The following is a 14,299-nucleotide window of genomic DNA, read 5'->3' as shown; positions in this document are numbered from 1 at the left end:
GAATGAAAAAATTAAAAAAATTTTTTTAAAAGAAAAGCTAAGAAGCAAAAGAACTGGGACTCGGGGCAGCAAAGGACTGGGGCTGGTACTAGAAGAATTAAAATAAGGGCAGTCTTTTCCAGGAGAAGAGGAAGTCTCAATCTGAGTTTAGAAAAAACAAAACAAAACCCTGAGCCCAAGGTCTAAAAGGGAGGCTACAGTCATGGTTGAATTGAGTAGCACTTGCTTATATAATGACTAAGGGCCCTGATACTGTAATAAGCCTGGAGACTGAGCTGCTCAGTTTTCATATCAACAACGCACAAGATCAAGGCCCTTCCTGGGAAGAAGAGGATATGGATACATGCTTTAAAGAGTAGGTATGGCTAGGGATCAAAGAGTGTGGCCTGGGCCTTAGAATAATAACAGAACAGACTGGGAATTAGGTCTATGATTTCAGAGAGACTAGACATCTTGGTCAGGGGAAAGGGGGAGTAAAGGAACTGTTTATATCCACACCTGCTGTGGTGTATTCCCGTCATCCGCATAGATCCGTGGGTCTGCTCCATTCTGCAAGAGTATTTCCACTACTGCGAGGTGTCCACCAAAGGCAGCTCTATACAGAGGGGTCCGACCAAAGGCTCCCTGGGTTAGAAGAGACTCCCTGAGCTGGATACCCTCAACTTCATCCCTATTCCTTCTCATCCAGGGCTTCCTAAACCATGATTCCTCAGTCGCTCTTTTCCCCACCTCCCAGGACTCCCTAAACCAAAGGCTTGATCCTTTCTAAGCCCTTCTTTCCTTCAGACTCCTTGGTCCAGGATCACTACACCACTATCTACCAACCCATCCTCTCCTCTCACCCTTAGAACTCTCTAAACTAGGACCCATAGCTTCCATTCTTACATTTAATTCCTTCTCTTCCTCTAGATGCCCCCTTTCCCTCCATACCTTACAGTTGAGATTGGCACCATTCTCCACAAGGAACTTGACTGAAGCAGGATGACCTCCTCCTGCAGCCTCTGACAGTGGTGTGTTCTCATTTGCATCTGTGCATTCCACCATAGCCACATGGCTCTTCAACCTCAGCGCTTTCCCCCGATCATCATGGCCTACGCCCTCCCGGGTCAGCACGTCCCCTACCTCCACAAAGACCCACATGAGTGACACACAGGGAGTGACAGGAGGAAAATATGTCCAGGGGCCACATGGGAATACATGTTCATGTGACACAGCCTGGAGACACACAAGTGGGGTGACAGAGGGACACATTCCTTAGTGACATGCTTAGGCATTAGTGAATAATGGAGTCAAAATGGGTGACATGTACAGGCATATAGAGATATCCACTGGGTATATGTGAGGGGACAAAGACAAGAAGTACAGATAATTCATACAAGAGTCAGGTCTAGAGGAGAATAAGGGGGCAAGTACCAAGACAATCCTATATTTTAGTGTTTCAGCTCAGATATCTGTCCTCTATCTGCCCTAGAAATAAGTCCGCTCTTTTATTTTCTGCCTGCTCTTATAGTAAAACATTGAGAATGATGAAAGTATATGGAACTTGGGAAAGTATGGTCTGAGGACAGCGGATTTGGGAAGACTTCTAAACTCTACAGAGCGGGTGGGACACAAGGATGGTCACATCCTCCCTGAGCTCTGCTTTGGAATCTGAGGTATCTCTTGCAGTATGCTGGACAGCAATATGGGAAATAGATTTCAACATTTTCCTTAACAAGCCCCTGCTGCCAGACCCTGGACCTGATTTCACTCCTGACCCTATCCTTGTTCTAGTCCTTAATGAATCCTCAATAGCCCTTTGTTGACCATTTTGACCTATACTTATCTCTGGATGATCCAGCAGTTAATCTAGCCTGTCTTCTTGCTGACCTTGAAATGACCCGGGGAGAAGACCCCCTCATTGATGCGTGGAATACCCCATGCTGACCTCCTTTAGCACAGCCCTCATTTCCTCTACATCTCCATCAAAGGCAGCTTCCAACATCTGCTTCTTACGCATCTGCTCCTCCTGTCTCTTTCGCCGTTCTTCTTCCTCCTTTTCTCGCTCCCGTCTTGCCTGTTCCTGCTCACGCTTCACCATAGCCAGGAAGGCCTGAGAGCCAAATGTGATCTCTCACCTCTGGGTGATACCACCTCCCAAAAGCCAACTCCGAGAGAGATGTGGCCGACAGAGTGAAAGTCACTGACCCCTTTTAATGAACCACCCTTGTGACAAAGGTCCCTGTGGGTCATTCATCCAATATCATATTACCTGACACCCCTAAGTTCTCAGGATTGTGGACTCCTACCTCCTTCTGAAGCTGGTCCATTATGGCCTTGTATTCTTCTTGCTCTTTTATTCGACGTTCTCTTTCCTTCTGTGCGTGGTACTTCCTGAAGGCACACTGAATGATGATTGCTGCTCGATGTTCCAGGGAAGCCTCTACCATGGAGATGAGAGAGAAATGAGAACCCAAAGAGGACAAATGTGTATACCTGTATAATGTACATGCATATTGACGGTATGTGTATGCACATATATACATGCATACACTGTGAATTTTAGATTTACTCCACCCTGCTTAGTCTAGCAATCAGGAATGTATACACCCCTACTTAAGGATTAAGTATTGAGAAGGAACTGACAGACCCCCTGGGCTGTCCTAAATCAAGCTTAAGCTACCATTGGTACATGTGAGATGCAGGAAGTGATGTAAAAAATGGTCTATATATTTCTCAACACTTCCTCTCTCCGAGCTCTTTTCGTGGAGAGGTGGCTCAGCAGCAGTGTGGCTTGCGCTGGGAGTCTTGGTGTCTTGGCGTGGATGCGGCTTTTGTCAGGGTCTGGTGGTGAGCGTCCTTAGTGGGGTGACTGGGAAAAATTTTTTATGACAAGTATATCTGATAAAGGCCTCATTTCTCAAATATACTCAGAATTGAGTCAAATTTATAAGAATCCAAATCATTACCAAATAATACATGGTCAAATGATATGAAAAGGCAGTTTTCAGGAGAACATTGTACACAGAGACTGAAACATTGTGGGACAATCATATGTAACTGACTTTGCTACTGGGAGCAATGCAATGATCCAGGGCAAACCCAAGGGACTTCTGAGAAACAATGTTGTCCACATCAAGAGAAACAACTGAGGGAGTGGAAACACAGAAGAAAAAATATGATTTATCACTTGTTTATTTGGGTATATGAATTGAGGTTTTGGTTTTAAAAGACTTCTCTATTATAAAAATGAATAATATGGTAATAGTTATCAAGTGATAACACATGTATAACCCAGTGGAATTGCTTGTCAGTTCTGGGAGAGGGGAAGGAGAGAACATGAATCATGTAACCAGGGAAAAATATTTTAAAATAAATAAATTCCTTGTGGGTTTAAGAAAACACTGATGTGTCTTCTTCCCCAGCACGATGAATATGGAAATATATTCTGAATGACTGCATATGCATACCCTATATTAAATTGCTTACCATCTCGGGGAGTGGAGAAGGAAGGGAGAGAAGGACAGATTGTGGAGCTAAACGTTTTTAGAAAATGAATGTTATGAATTGTTTTTACATATAATTGGAAAAAAAGCAACTATCAAAATAAAGGCTTCTTATCAAACATAGGACTTTTTCATTGAGATTTGAAGGAAAGCAGAAAAGTTGGGAAGTAGAAAGAGAGCATTCTAAGTGTCATATTGATTGATTAGGCCACTGTAGTTAGATTGTGGAATATGTGGAGAGGAATAAGGAGTATGTGGAATGGAATAAAGTCTAGAAGTCTAGAAAAGTAAGATGGATTAAGAAGGGTTTTAAAAGTCAAATAGGAGGCAGCTAGGTAGTTCAGTGGATAGAGAGCTAGGCCTGGAGATGTCACCTCCTGCATTCAATTCTGACCTCAGACACGTCCTAGCTATATGATCCTGGGCAAGTCACTTAACACTCATTGCCTACTCCTTACTGCTCTGCTGCCTTGGAAAAAATACACAGATTTGAGTCTAAGAGGAAAGGTCAGAGTTTAAAACAACAACAAATAGGTTTTATGTTTGATTCTAGAAGTAATAAAGAGCTCAAGAGTTTAATGAACAGGGAGGTAATATGGTCAGATTTGTACTTTGGGAAATTTGATACCTAACTGAGGATATATCATATTCCTGAAATTAGGAAGATCTGAGTTCAAATTTGATCTTGGATACTTATTAGCTGTGTGATCCTGGGCAAGTCACTGTTTGCTTCAGTTTCCTCATCTGTAAAAGGGTATAGCACCTGTTTTTCAAGGCTGTGGTAAGAAGTAAATGAGACATAGATCACTTAGTTCAGTGCTTGGCACATAGTAAGTGCTATATAAATGTTAGCTATTATTATGTATTTGAGTGGGTTAAGGCTCGAGGCAGGGAGACCTATCAGCAAACTGTTGCAATAGTTTAATCAAGAGCTTATGAGGGTCTACATCAGGGTGGTGGCACTGTCAGAAGACAAAATGGGACATGTTATGATAGAAGTGACAGGACTTGACAACTGACTAGATATGAGATGGTGTGAGAGTAAGAAATTGAAGATGACACCTAGATTGTGAGCCTGAGAAACTGGGTTCTCCCAGTAATACCTTCAAAAGTAACAGAGAAATTAAGAAGAAGGCCAGGGTAGGGGGAAAAGGGAATACTCATTTATAATGATCATGAAAGGTAGGTGCTGTTATTTATCCCCATTTCACAGATGAGAAAACCAAAGCAGACAAAGATTACAGAGCTAGTCTGTGCAAAAGGCTGCATTTGAACTCATATCTTTCTGACTTCAGGCCTAGTGCTCTATCCACACACCACAAGCTGCCTCTGAGTAGAGGTAGAGTAAAAAGAGGGCTGTGAGGCAGTTGGAGAAAATTTGGCAATATGTCCCAAGGATCCCAGGATCTCAGAGCTAGATGGTCATTTCCCTCTCCATCCAGAAGGGGGAGACCATTCATAAAGACACAGACACAGGAGGTCCAAATATATATATAACCAGAAGACTGTTTTCAGACCCAGCCCACCTCCAGACTCCTGAGCCTGAGCCTGTCTCTGCTTAATTCCCCTGTCCAGTGAGGAGAGAGACACAAGCCTGCACTCAGGAATGGCCTCACTTTAAGGGAAAGCACTCAGGCACATTTGTGAGAACTCTACCTGTTCTTACCTTTGGGGCCAGTGTTTTCGATGACAGGGGAAGGCTGTTGGACCTTCTCAGATTTGGCACCACTGGCTGGCTTCCCTGGGGAAATAGTTGGGGGGAAATTGTTGTTAGTAAGAGGACTGGGAAGTATGGCCCCCAGTGCCCCACCCCAGGAGTCACAGTCGTGTTTATGGGGCTCCTAAAAGGTTCCCAGCGTCTGCCTTTAATGAGTTCCCCCTGCCTTAACAAGCCAACTCCTCAGGCACCATTATTAGCAGCAAAACCCCACACATAACATCTTAATTAGCAAACCTCACAACATTCCTCCAGGAAGGGGGTCCCTCATCAGGGGGAGATTCAAGAGTTCCACTAAACAAATACTTATGAAGCACCTACTATGTGTAACAGGTACACTCTGTGCTGGGAGACAGGGCTCTAAGGATCAAAAAGCATAGTTACTGCCTTCAAGGAACTTCCCCTCTATTGGCAGGACACATAGACAGGGAAGTATGATGTCAGGTTAGGGTATGACTGGGGACGAGATCCAGAAAAAGTGATGGGAAACTTGTGAGGAGAGAGATCACTGTCAGTCTGGGGAGAGGAAGAAGGTTGGGCCTGAAGGAAAAGAAGGTTTCACTAGCCAACATGTGGTTGGAATCTCTTTGGGACTACACGGGGAGGTGTTGTGAGAGAAGAATGAGGGTGAGGAGGACTAGGAGTACAGCTTAGCTGCAATCACTTGTGTGTAGAGATTAGGGAGGGCCTTCAAGGGTTTGTATTTTCTCTTCTAGCTCATTGGGGAGCCACCAAAGGCTTTTGAATAAGTGTCGTGGTCAGTCCCATAAGCTAGGAATATTATGGGGTAGCAATATGAAGTGTAGACTAAAAGGGTAGAAATAGAGGCACAGAAATGGTTTAGGAGACTGACAAGGGTGAACTTGGAGGAAGAACTAGATTCAAATCCTCTCTTATTATTAGTCCTATGACTGTGCAAATCACTGTCTCTGCAGCCTCAGTTTACTCATCTGTATGAGACTGGGGGGAAATGTGAATTGTCTTAGAGGATTGTTTAATGATAAATGAGAATGTATGTAAAATGTTTTGCAAACCTTAGTGTCACATATGTCAGTAACTATTGTTGCTGTTACTAAGAACTGATGGGGGGTGGGGGGAGCAGCTGGGTGGCTCAGTGGATTGAGAGCCAGGCCTAGAGAAGGGAGGTCCTGGGTTCAAATGTGACCTCAGACACTTTCTTGCTGTGTGACTCTGGGCAAGTCATTTAACCCCCATTACCTAGCCCTTACCACTCTTCTGCCTTGGAAGCAATACATAGCATTGATCCTAAGATGGAAGTTAAGGGTTTAAAAAAAAAGTTGATGAGGGTATGAACTAGAGATAGGAATTTGAATGTCAAGAAGGGATAGATTTGAAAGAACTAACAACTGACTGCATATGCAGGGTAAGGAAGTACAAAGGGTCTATTGGATCTTAGATTTAGAGCTAGGTGAAACTTGAGAGGTTATCTAATTCAATTCCCTCATTTTACAAATGAAGACTATGAAGACTTGGAGACCCCGGAGAGCTTAAGTGATTTGCCCAGCTTCACACAGGTAATAAGTGACTGAGCCAGAATTGGGAACCGAAATCCAAATCTAGCACCTTTTAGGCTGTATCACACTCCATCCCCAAGCTCTATGGCAAAACCTTTTTTTGGGGAAGTTGGACAGATCTGGCCAGTAGCCAAGAACTCAAACTCAGTCCTGGACTTTCAAGGGCTAGACCATCTCCCTCTGAAGGTAGCCTTAGCTTCTTCCCATAAAGAATAATGGTGAAAATGAAGCCTAGAAAAAAATCAGTGACTCACCAGGCTATCCAGTACACCAGGGTCATGGGAAAGGGTTTGGGTAACCATAAGAGAAGTAGCTTCAGTGTCCACTGCACTAGAATTGGAGGTGAGGCAGCACCTCTGGCTCTCCTCCCCCTCCCCCTCCCTCTCCATACTCACCAAAGGCCCCACACCTCCTTCTCAACTGCTCTCTCCAACAATCTGCTTTGTCCTGCCCAGTATACCCCTCCCCCCAGGGCTCCTCTTCCTGCCACTCCTGGGGCCAATGGGGAGAGGAAAGAAAGGGAGGGAAGGGTGGGGAATCAGGGAGATGGGGGAGGGGTCTGGGAGGCCAAACCTGAAGGGCCGGTAAGTTGAGAAGTTTATAGAGCTCTGGGCGTTGGTGTGACTCACCCAAAACAGATTGTGGTGGGGAGAAGTGAGGAAGGGGAGGGATCTAGCTAGATATTACAGTTAGGGAACCCCCACCCATATCCCTTTTTTAGTTCTGTTTGTCCCATCTGAGTCCTACTCAACTGCACCCCTTTTCCCCCTCACTTCTATTTTTCTCCCTCCTTAGGACCAACTTCACCTGGGCTTTACACACCCGTGTATTTTACAGGAATTTGATTAATTACATTTTTCTTGAAGATGCCCCCTTTCCAAACTTACACAAGCAAGGAAGTCTTGAGTTTGTGTGAAATATCATACCAAGTGAAGAGGTGGTGAGGAAATTGGGAGGAAGGAGTGCTGATGCTGGTATAGCAGTCAGCAATTCTGGCCATCATTGGGCTCTCCTTCTGGGTTCCCTGACTAAGGAGTAAAGTTCACACTCATCCATTTGGCATTCAAGGCCCTTCATAATTTGGATGGGTCCAGTTTTATTGACTTGCCTGATCTTTCCATACTGAATGATTTCCCATTCCCATATTCTCAGATGTAGACGAGACCCCATCAATCTAATCTAATCCAGCTCATAGGGGAGTGGGAATCCCCTTTGTGATTTCCCTAGCAAGTAGTCATTTGGCATTTGTTTGTGGATGTCCTGTGGCAGTCTAGTCCATTTTTGGACAGTTCTCCTTTGCCCAGAACTGATGTTCCCTGGAGGACAGCCTTTCCATCCATGCTGTCCTCCCAAGGAACTGCTCCCCATCTTGCTGTTCCACCTTGCTATCCTCCTGGCCATTCTCAACATTACCTCCTAAATTAATACATTTCTCTTTTTGTTTTTAAGCTAAGTTTTGGAGTCTTGCATTCTTGCAAAAGGTATCCTTCCTGAACCCCAGGGGTACACATCTGTACCCCACAACAATATCTCATCTGAATCTGCTTCCCTTCAGCATTCACCCTTTGCTCCTTATTCTGCCCACTCAGGTCTACCTCTGGATGACAGTTATTATGCTCCCAATCAGCTGGGTCCCCCCTAGTGCTCCAACACATCTTATACTTTTAGAGCCTCAAACATTTGCAGCTCCACTATTCACATAATTCTGCTTATGAATTGCCCGGTACTGTTAGTAATCTTTTCTTGGGTATCTTACTGAGAAGCATAGAGTAAAAGAAAAAGCCCTAGATTTGGAGACATGAAAGACCTGGGCCAGTCAGTCACTTAACCTCCTAAGTGGTCTCTTTCCTTACCTGTTAGTGTAAGGCTCAAATGAATGTAAAACATGTTTTAAGCCTTCTAAAGATTACACATACCAGCTACCATCTCTTCAAATAGCTCTGAACATAGGGATTATGTCCTCTGTACTATATTCCCACAGTGCTTCCCTAGCAGCAAACACAGTCATGCTCTCACAGACTTCAGGCCTGCTGGATTTAGGGTTTGTCAATAGGCTGGGGGGTGGGGGGTGGAGATGTCTGCTGGTCAGTGAGTCAGAGAGGTTTCAGGTTCTAGGTTTCCTACTGTCAGTAAGGGTCCTCTAAATTCCTAGAATTTTTGGTGCAGAAAGGGATGTTTGAAGTGATTTAGAGGAGAGAATGGAAGCCCAGAGTGCAAGAGACTTGTCCAGTGTCACACAGTAGGAAAGTTAAAGTTTGAATTCGGGTCCTCAGACTCCAAATTCAAAGTGCTTTCTTTTATGCCATGTTACCTTACAAAATTAAGCTAGTCTAAGTGAAATGCCCTTTTGAACAGCTACAACAAAGTATGATTATTGGTTCTCCCCTACAAAACCAAGTGGTCAGTTGAGGGTTCAAGGTCTCCTTGCTCATTAAGGGTCTAGGACACCCTGGCTAAGTGAGGGCTTGGGGTTTGAGTTTCCCGGTCCGTCAGCAGGGGGCTGAAGGGATTCCATATAAGGCAGTGCTGTGGGTGTATGCCCAGCCCAGATACAGGACTCAACAAGTTGCTGTAAACACATTGTCAGATCCTGCCTCTGTGAAAGCTGCCTCTCTCACTGTCTCTATATAGCTCTACCTTGGTTTGGCTAACCAGGCTTGTGGCCCATAAAGTCCCTGCTGCCATGTGTCAGCCTGTTAGTCAGCCTCTGAGGCCTGGCTGAGAGGAGGCAGCTCAGAGTCCCTATAAACTCTCCAACCTACCCTGGCCTAGCCCCAGCCTTCTTGGGCTGAGAGAGATACTCAGAAGCCTCTCAGGCTAGAAGTGCCGGCTGGAGGCCTGGGGAGGGTGCTTGGGGGGCAGGCAGACGACAAGATACCAGCTGGCTGACAGGCAAGCAAGCACGGGACCACAGGAAGGGGTGAGCCTGAGGGCTGGCCTATGCTGGCACTTACCTCTGGGAATTTATGCCATCCCCAAATACTATCTTTGCTGAAGGCTGGTCAGAGATAACATCTTGGGCAATATGACCAGGACCTTTGGGGTGTTGGGGAGTAAGAAGGGGCTGTGACCAGTAGGGCAAGGCAAGATAGTTATTTCAGGGGCAACAGTCTAGACTAGACACCATGTCTGGGAAGCGAAGTCGGTCCCGTAGACCCCGAACTAAGAGACAGGGACGAGGTCGGAAGGGAGGGGGTGAGACAGGCTCTGTGGTTGAGACTAGGCCACTGGCCCCAGTGGGCCCCCAGGATGGGGCGGGTCAAGGAAGGCACGTGATAGAAGAGATGGGTGAGATGGACAAGTTAGTTCCTGTGGGGCACCCTGGGCCAATGATCAGGTCAGATTGCTCAGGGGCAATAGAGGGGCTGGCAGAGCCTATAACTACAAGCCCAGAGCTGGTGTTGGTCACAGCCATGGAGCTGGGGGGATATGGGGCCAGTTGCCCTGATCCGGCCCTGGCACAGGAAGTATTGAGACTCCAAGAGGTCCAGCTGTGTCTGGAGAGGGAGCAGCTCTTATTGGAGGACCGCCGACGGCAGATCCAGCTGCAATTGCAGCTGGAGGAGCAACTATGGCGGGAAGAGCAACTATGGCAAGAGGAACAGCGATGGCTGGAGCAGTTACAAGAGGAGCATGCATGGGTACGGATGGAGGGGATTGAGCTAGCCCTGGAGCTGGAACAGCTAAGAACAGGTGGCTTTGAAGAGCAGGAGGAACAGGTGCATGGCCAGGTAAGTCACTGAGAAAACCAGGTCCTATAGCCAAAGGATACCATTGGAGGTGGTATATATATTCAGTTAGTCACTGACCTTTTGGAAGGATGGATGAACCATTGGTAGTTAGAACTTCACAGAGAGACTAGTCATTGACACCTCAATCAGTGGTCAAGTTGGTCACTGACCCTGAGGGGACCAGACAGGGAAAACTGTATCCTCTTGGGGAGGGGACTAGTTGGTCACTGAGTCTTTGGGGAGGGATAGCTATTATGTATAGGGGAAATTGACTGGGAGAGGCAGTAGAAAAGACATTGTGCTTTAATGGTATTTTGAGTATTGGTCTGTCTTAGAAGGAGCTGGGGGATAGATTATTTATTTATTTAGGGAAGCAATCAATGTAGGGGATGTGATGAACACATTCTGGGCAATGGGTTGGCAGATATATGATGGAACATGTTCTGGGATGGGGCTGTCAAGAAGATATGATGGAGCATGTCCAAGTCAGGAGTGGGGAGAGCTGGCAAACATGGATCATGATCTGGGCGAGGGGGTTAACAGTCACATGATGGAGCATGTTGCAAACAGAGATTTGAAGGATGTATGATGGAACATGAGATGAAATGTGTTCAAATCAGAAATCTGGGAAGATGACAAACATATATGATTGACTGTATTCTAGATAGCACTGAAGGACCAGTGATGGAATCTTTTTTGGGAAGAAATCAAGGGGGCTTAGTAATATATGGTGAGGAATGTTCAAGGTCAGATGAAGAATGTAAAATGGTTACATTTAAGTGGGCACAAAGGAAACTAAAAGTCTATGAGCTGGGTTTACAAGGCCCACTATAGGAGAAAGGAAGAGCTGCTATAGGGTTTCTGGTCAGCCTGAGGTAGGCAAGGCATAGGAGAGGGAAAGTATTAGGTATTTAGATGTTCTTGTAGAATAGAAAGGGTATATATACATCTATGTGTTCAAATGACTATGTCCTCTGGTAGGGACAGTGTGCATGTGCCCATTTTGGGGGAAATGCTCCAAGAATAGGGCATATTCATGACACATGTCTGTATGGGGAAACATCTATTTATTTGAAATATAGGATTATATTTATGTTTGTGTGTGGTGGGAGAGACTGGACTTGAGTGTGGTGAGTCAAGACTGATGAAGACAGAGAAAGCTTATGTTTCTAATCATCCTTTTCTGCCCTACCCCCCATCTCCCCTTAAGGGCTGGTTTCCTGGTTGATTTGTCCTTCTCCCTGGCATTTATTGGGTGCTTAGAGATCAGGGAAGCACGCTGTGGCTGTACTCATTACTCTCATTAAGGAGGCTGGCCCCGCCTCAGACTCAGCTGGGGCTATTTTGGGGACTCAAGTGTGAGCTTTGGAGGGGGAGTGGTGTTAAACAGTTGCTCTCTCTCAACTCTCCCAGGTGATGGGTTCTCCTGAGTCCTTTGATCCAGCATGGGGAATCATGCAAGACCTAGAGGCTTGAGGCATAAGATTGGGGGGAATGGAATGAGAAAGGTCAAGGATTGTGAGCAGTGTGCATTTCTGAGCCTAAGGAATCCAGTTTATACTCACATAGATTGGACATGGATCAGTACTAGTGACATGGATTGGTAAGTGCTGACAAATGGGATGATTGAAACATCTCTATGGGAATAATCAAGGTTTGAAGATGTGGAGGAACAAACTTTTCAGAATTAGTTTAAAAATCTTACCAGCATCATTCCAGAGTCAGTCAAGGTCTCTCAGAAATGGGGAAAATGTCTCTGGGGGTATACTGAACTTAGTTAGAATCTCTCAGGGTTCTTTAGAGACTTCTCTGGGATCACTCTGGGTTCTAATGGAATTGCTTATTCAGAGAACCCAGGGACAATAAATTTAGCCCGTGGCTGTTCTGTCTTGCTATTTAGGGTTCCCCAGGCTGGAAATGAATTCCTCCTAATTTCTTCTCTGAATCTTGTTTTTCTTTAAGGGTCCACTCAGGTGTCACTTCCTTCTAGAAGCCTTCCCTCATCTCCTCAGTGGTTAACTCCCTTTCTATTCTTGTCCTGGGAATCTTTCTTTCCATGTTGTATCTCTTCTACAGAATGTAAAATTTTAAGGACAGACTCTATTTTTGTTTCTGTATTCCCAATGCCAAATAAATAAGTCACTCAATACATGATGAATTGAACTGAGACTCTCGTTTACTCTGCCTTGCCTAGACATTTGGAGTATTATGTTTATTTCTGGGTACTAGACTTTAGGAAGGGTACTGATAATGCAGAGATAGAACAGAGGAAGGCATCCAGTACCTAGTCTTCATCCCATAAGTAACAGTTGAAGGAGTCCTACATCTACTCTGTGTGTTATCTAGTATGTACCAAATTAATTTATATAATGTTTCTCCCCCTTAATATATAAGCTCTTTGAGGGCAAGAAGAGCCAATGTCTTTCTTTGTATCTCCATAGCTTAGTCTAGTGCCTACATATGGTAAGTTTTGTTTTTTTTTAAACCCTTAACTTCTATCTTAGAATTGATACTAAATATTGGTTCCAAAGCAGACCAACTAGGACTATATTGTGCCCAAGTCACAAAGCTAAGAAGTACCTGAGGCCACAGTTGAATCCAGGACCTCCTAGCTCCAGACTTGGTGCTCTTCCATGATGCTACTACCTCACATAGTTAGTTTTTATTAAGTGCTTGTTGACTGAGTGCACTTGGGAGTAATTCATTAGTGCAGGGGTCCCCAAATTTTTTATAGAGAGGGCCAGTTCACTGTCCCTCAGACTGTTGAAGGGCCAGACTATAAAAAAAAAAACTAGGAGGCTGCAGTGCTGGCTGTGATGGGCCAAGGTGTGACACCACCATACTGGGCAACAGTATACACAGTGTGGAATCCCCTCCCCCAGATCACCACTCACCATGCTGACATCTTCCATCGTGCAGCCACATAATCTTTTGCACGGCACCTCGTTCTCGTTCAGTTACTCTTAGAACAAGGTACCACGCAAAGGATTATGTCACTGGAAGTAGTACTGTATGTGACTGATGCTGTGCTTTGTGGCATTACCACATACAGTACTCCTCTCACTGACCACCAATAAAAGAGGTGCCCCTTCAGGAAGTGCAGGGGGCCACATGTGGCCCTCAGGCCACATAGTTTGGGGACCCCTGGATTAGCTTAAGGAAGAGAAGACTTGGGAAGTTCCAAAAACCTTAGTGCAGTTTTAACTTCTGGGACACCCTGTAAAAGAGGCTGTGCTAGGAACATAGTTTTAGAATTAGAAGCAACTTCTGATATTATCTGGTCCTACCCTCTTATTTTTCAGAGAAGAAAACTGAGGCCCAGACTGAGAAAGTGATTTAACCAAAATTCTCATTTCAAGTATAGTGTTCTTTCTAACAGAATACCACCTCCCTCTTAAGTCTATTCTCTGATCTCAATTTCTACCCCATTTTCATTCTGACTTCTCCTCTGTGACAGATTAAACCCAAACCATGGAGAGACCCATCTCAAATCTCACTTGATCTTATCACCTAATCCCAGCAAAAATCTGTTCAATAGCCCATCATTATACCCCACTTCCATCTCCCCAATACCATCTAGCAAAGTTATGAGTGGCACTATCCTAAATTCTAAGGGCAACACAGGCTTCTTCTCTTCTGATCACTTTTCCTCTCCAAATTAAGGGATATCTGAAGGAATCTCTGAAGATGGTTGGAAGTGGCATAGAGTTTGAACAGTCTCTCAGTAGGTCAGAAATAAATTAGGAAGGCAGAGTTGAAGGGTTACTCATTAGGTCTGAAGTGGATTTGGAGGAGGTATTGAAGGAAGTGTGTGTTGAGTCTGAAGGTTAC

The 14,299-nt window shown here is 45.0% G+C and overlaps 2 protein-coding genes across 2 annotated transcripts in view; one reads left to right on the top strand and one right to left on the bottom strand.

The window, feature by feature from the left end:
* IQANK1 (IQ motif and ankyrin repeat containing 1) overlaps nt 1-14,299 on the bottom strand; it is a 71,610-nt gene that overhangs the window by 27,453 nt on the left and 29,858 nt on the right. The window contains exons 5-9 of the mRNA XM_007488681.2: nt 5,152-5,226; nt 2,289-2,422; nt 1,928-2,092; nt 931-1,215; nt 499-624 (exon numbers count right to left, since the gene is read on the bottom strand). Coding sequence (XP_007488743.2) covers nt 499-624; nt 931-1,215; nt 1,928-2,092; nt 2,289-2,422; nt 5,152-5,226 — 785 coding nt within the window. The remainder of the gene's footprint in view (nt 1-498; nt 625-930; nt 1,216-1,927; nt 2,093-2,288; nt 2,423-5,151; nt 5,227-14,299) is intronic.
* The window catches only part of FAM83H (family with sequence similarity 83 member H), a 38,140-nt gene continuing 33,162 nt past the window's right edge, over nt 9,322-14,299 (top strand). The window contains exon 1 of the mRNA XM_056822817.1: nt 9,322-10,468. Within this exon, the coding sequence (XP_056678795.1) occupies nt 9,863-10,468 (606 nt within the window). The 5' untranslated portion in view covers nt 9,322-9,862. The remainder of the gene's footprint in view (nt 10,469-14,299) is intronic.

Source organism: Monodelphis domestica, chromosome 3 (assembly GCF_027887165.1).
Source record: "Monodelphis domestica isolate mMonDom1 chromosome 3, mMonDom1.pri, whole genome shotgun sequence".
In the NCBI taxonomy this organism is placed as follows: domain Eukaryota; kingdom Metazoa; phylum Chordata; class Mammalia; order Didelphimorphia; family Didelphidae; genus Monodelphis; species Monodelphis domestica.
This window is presented reverse-complemented; position numbering and strand designations above follow the sequence as displayed.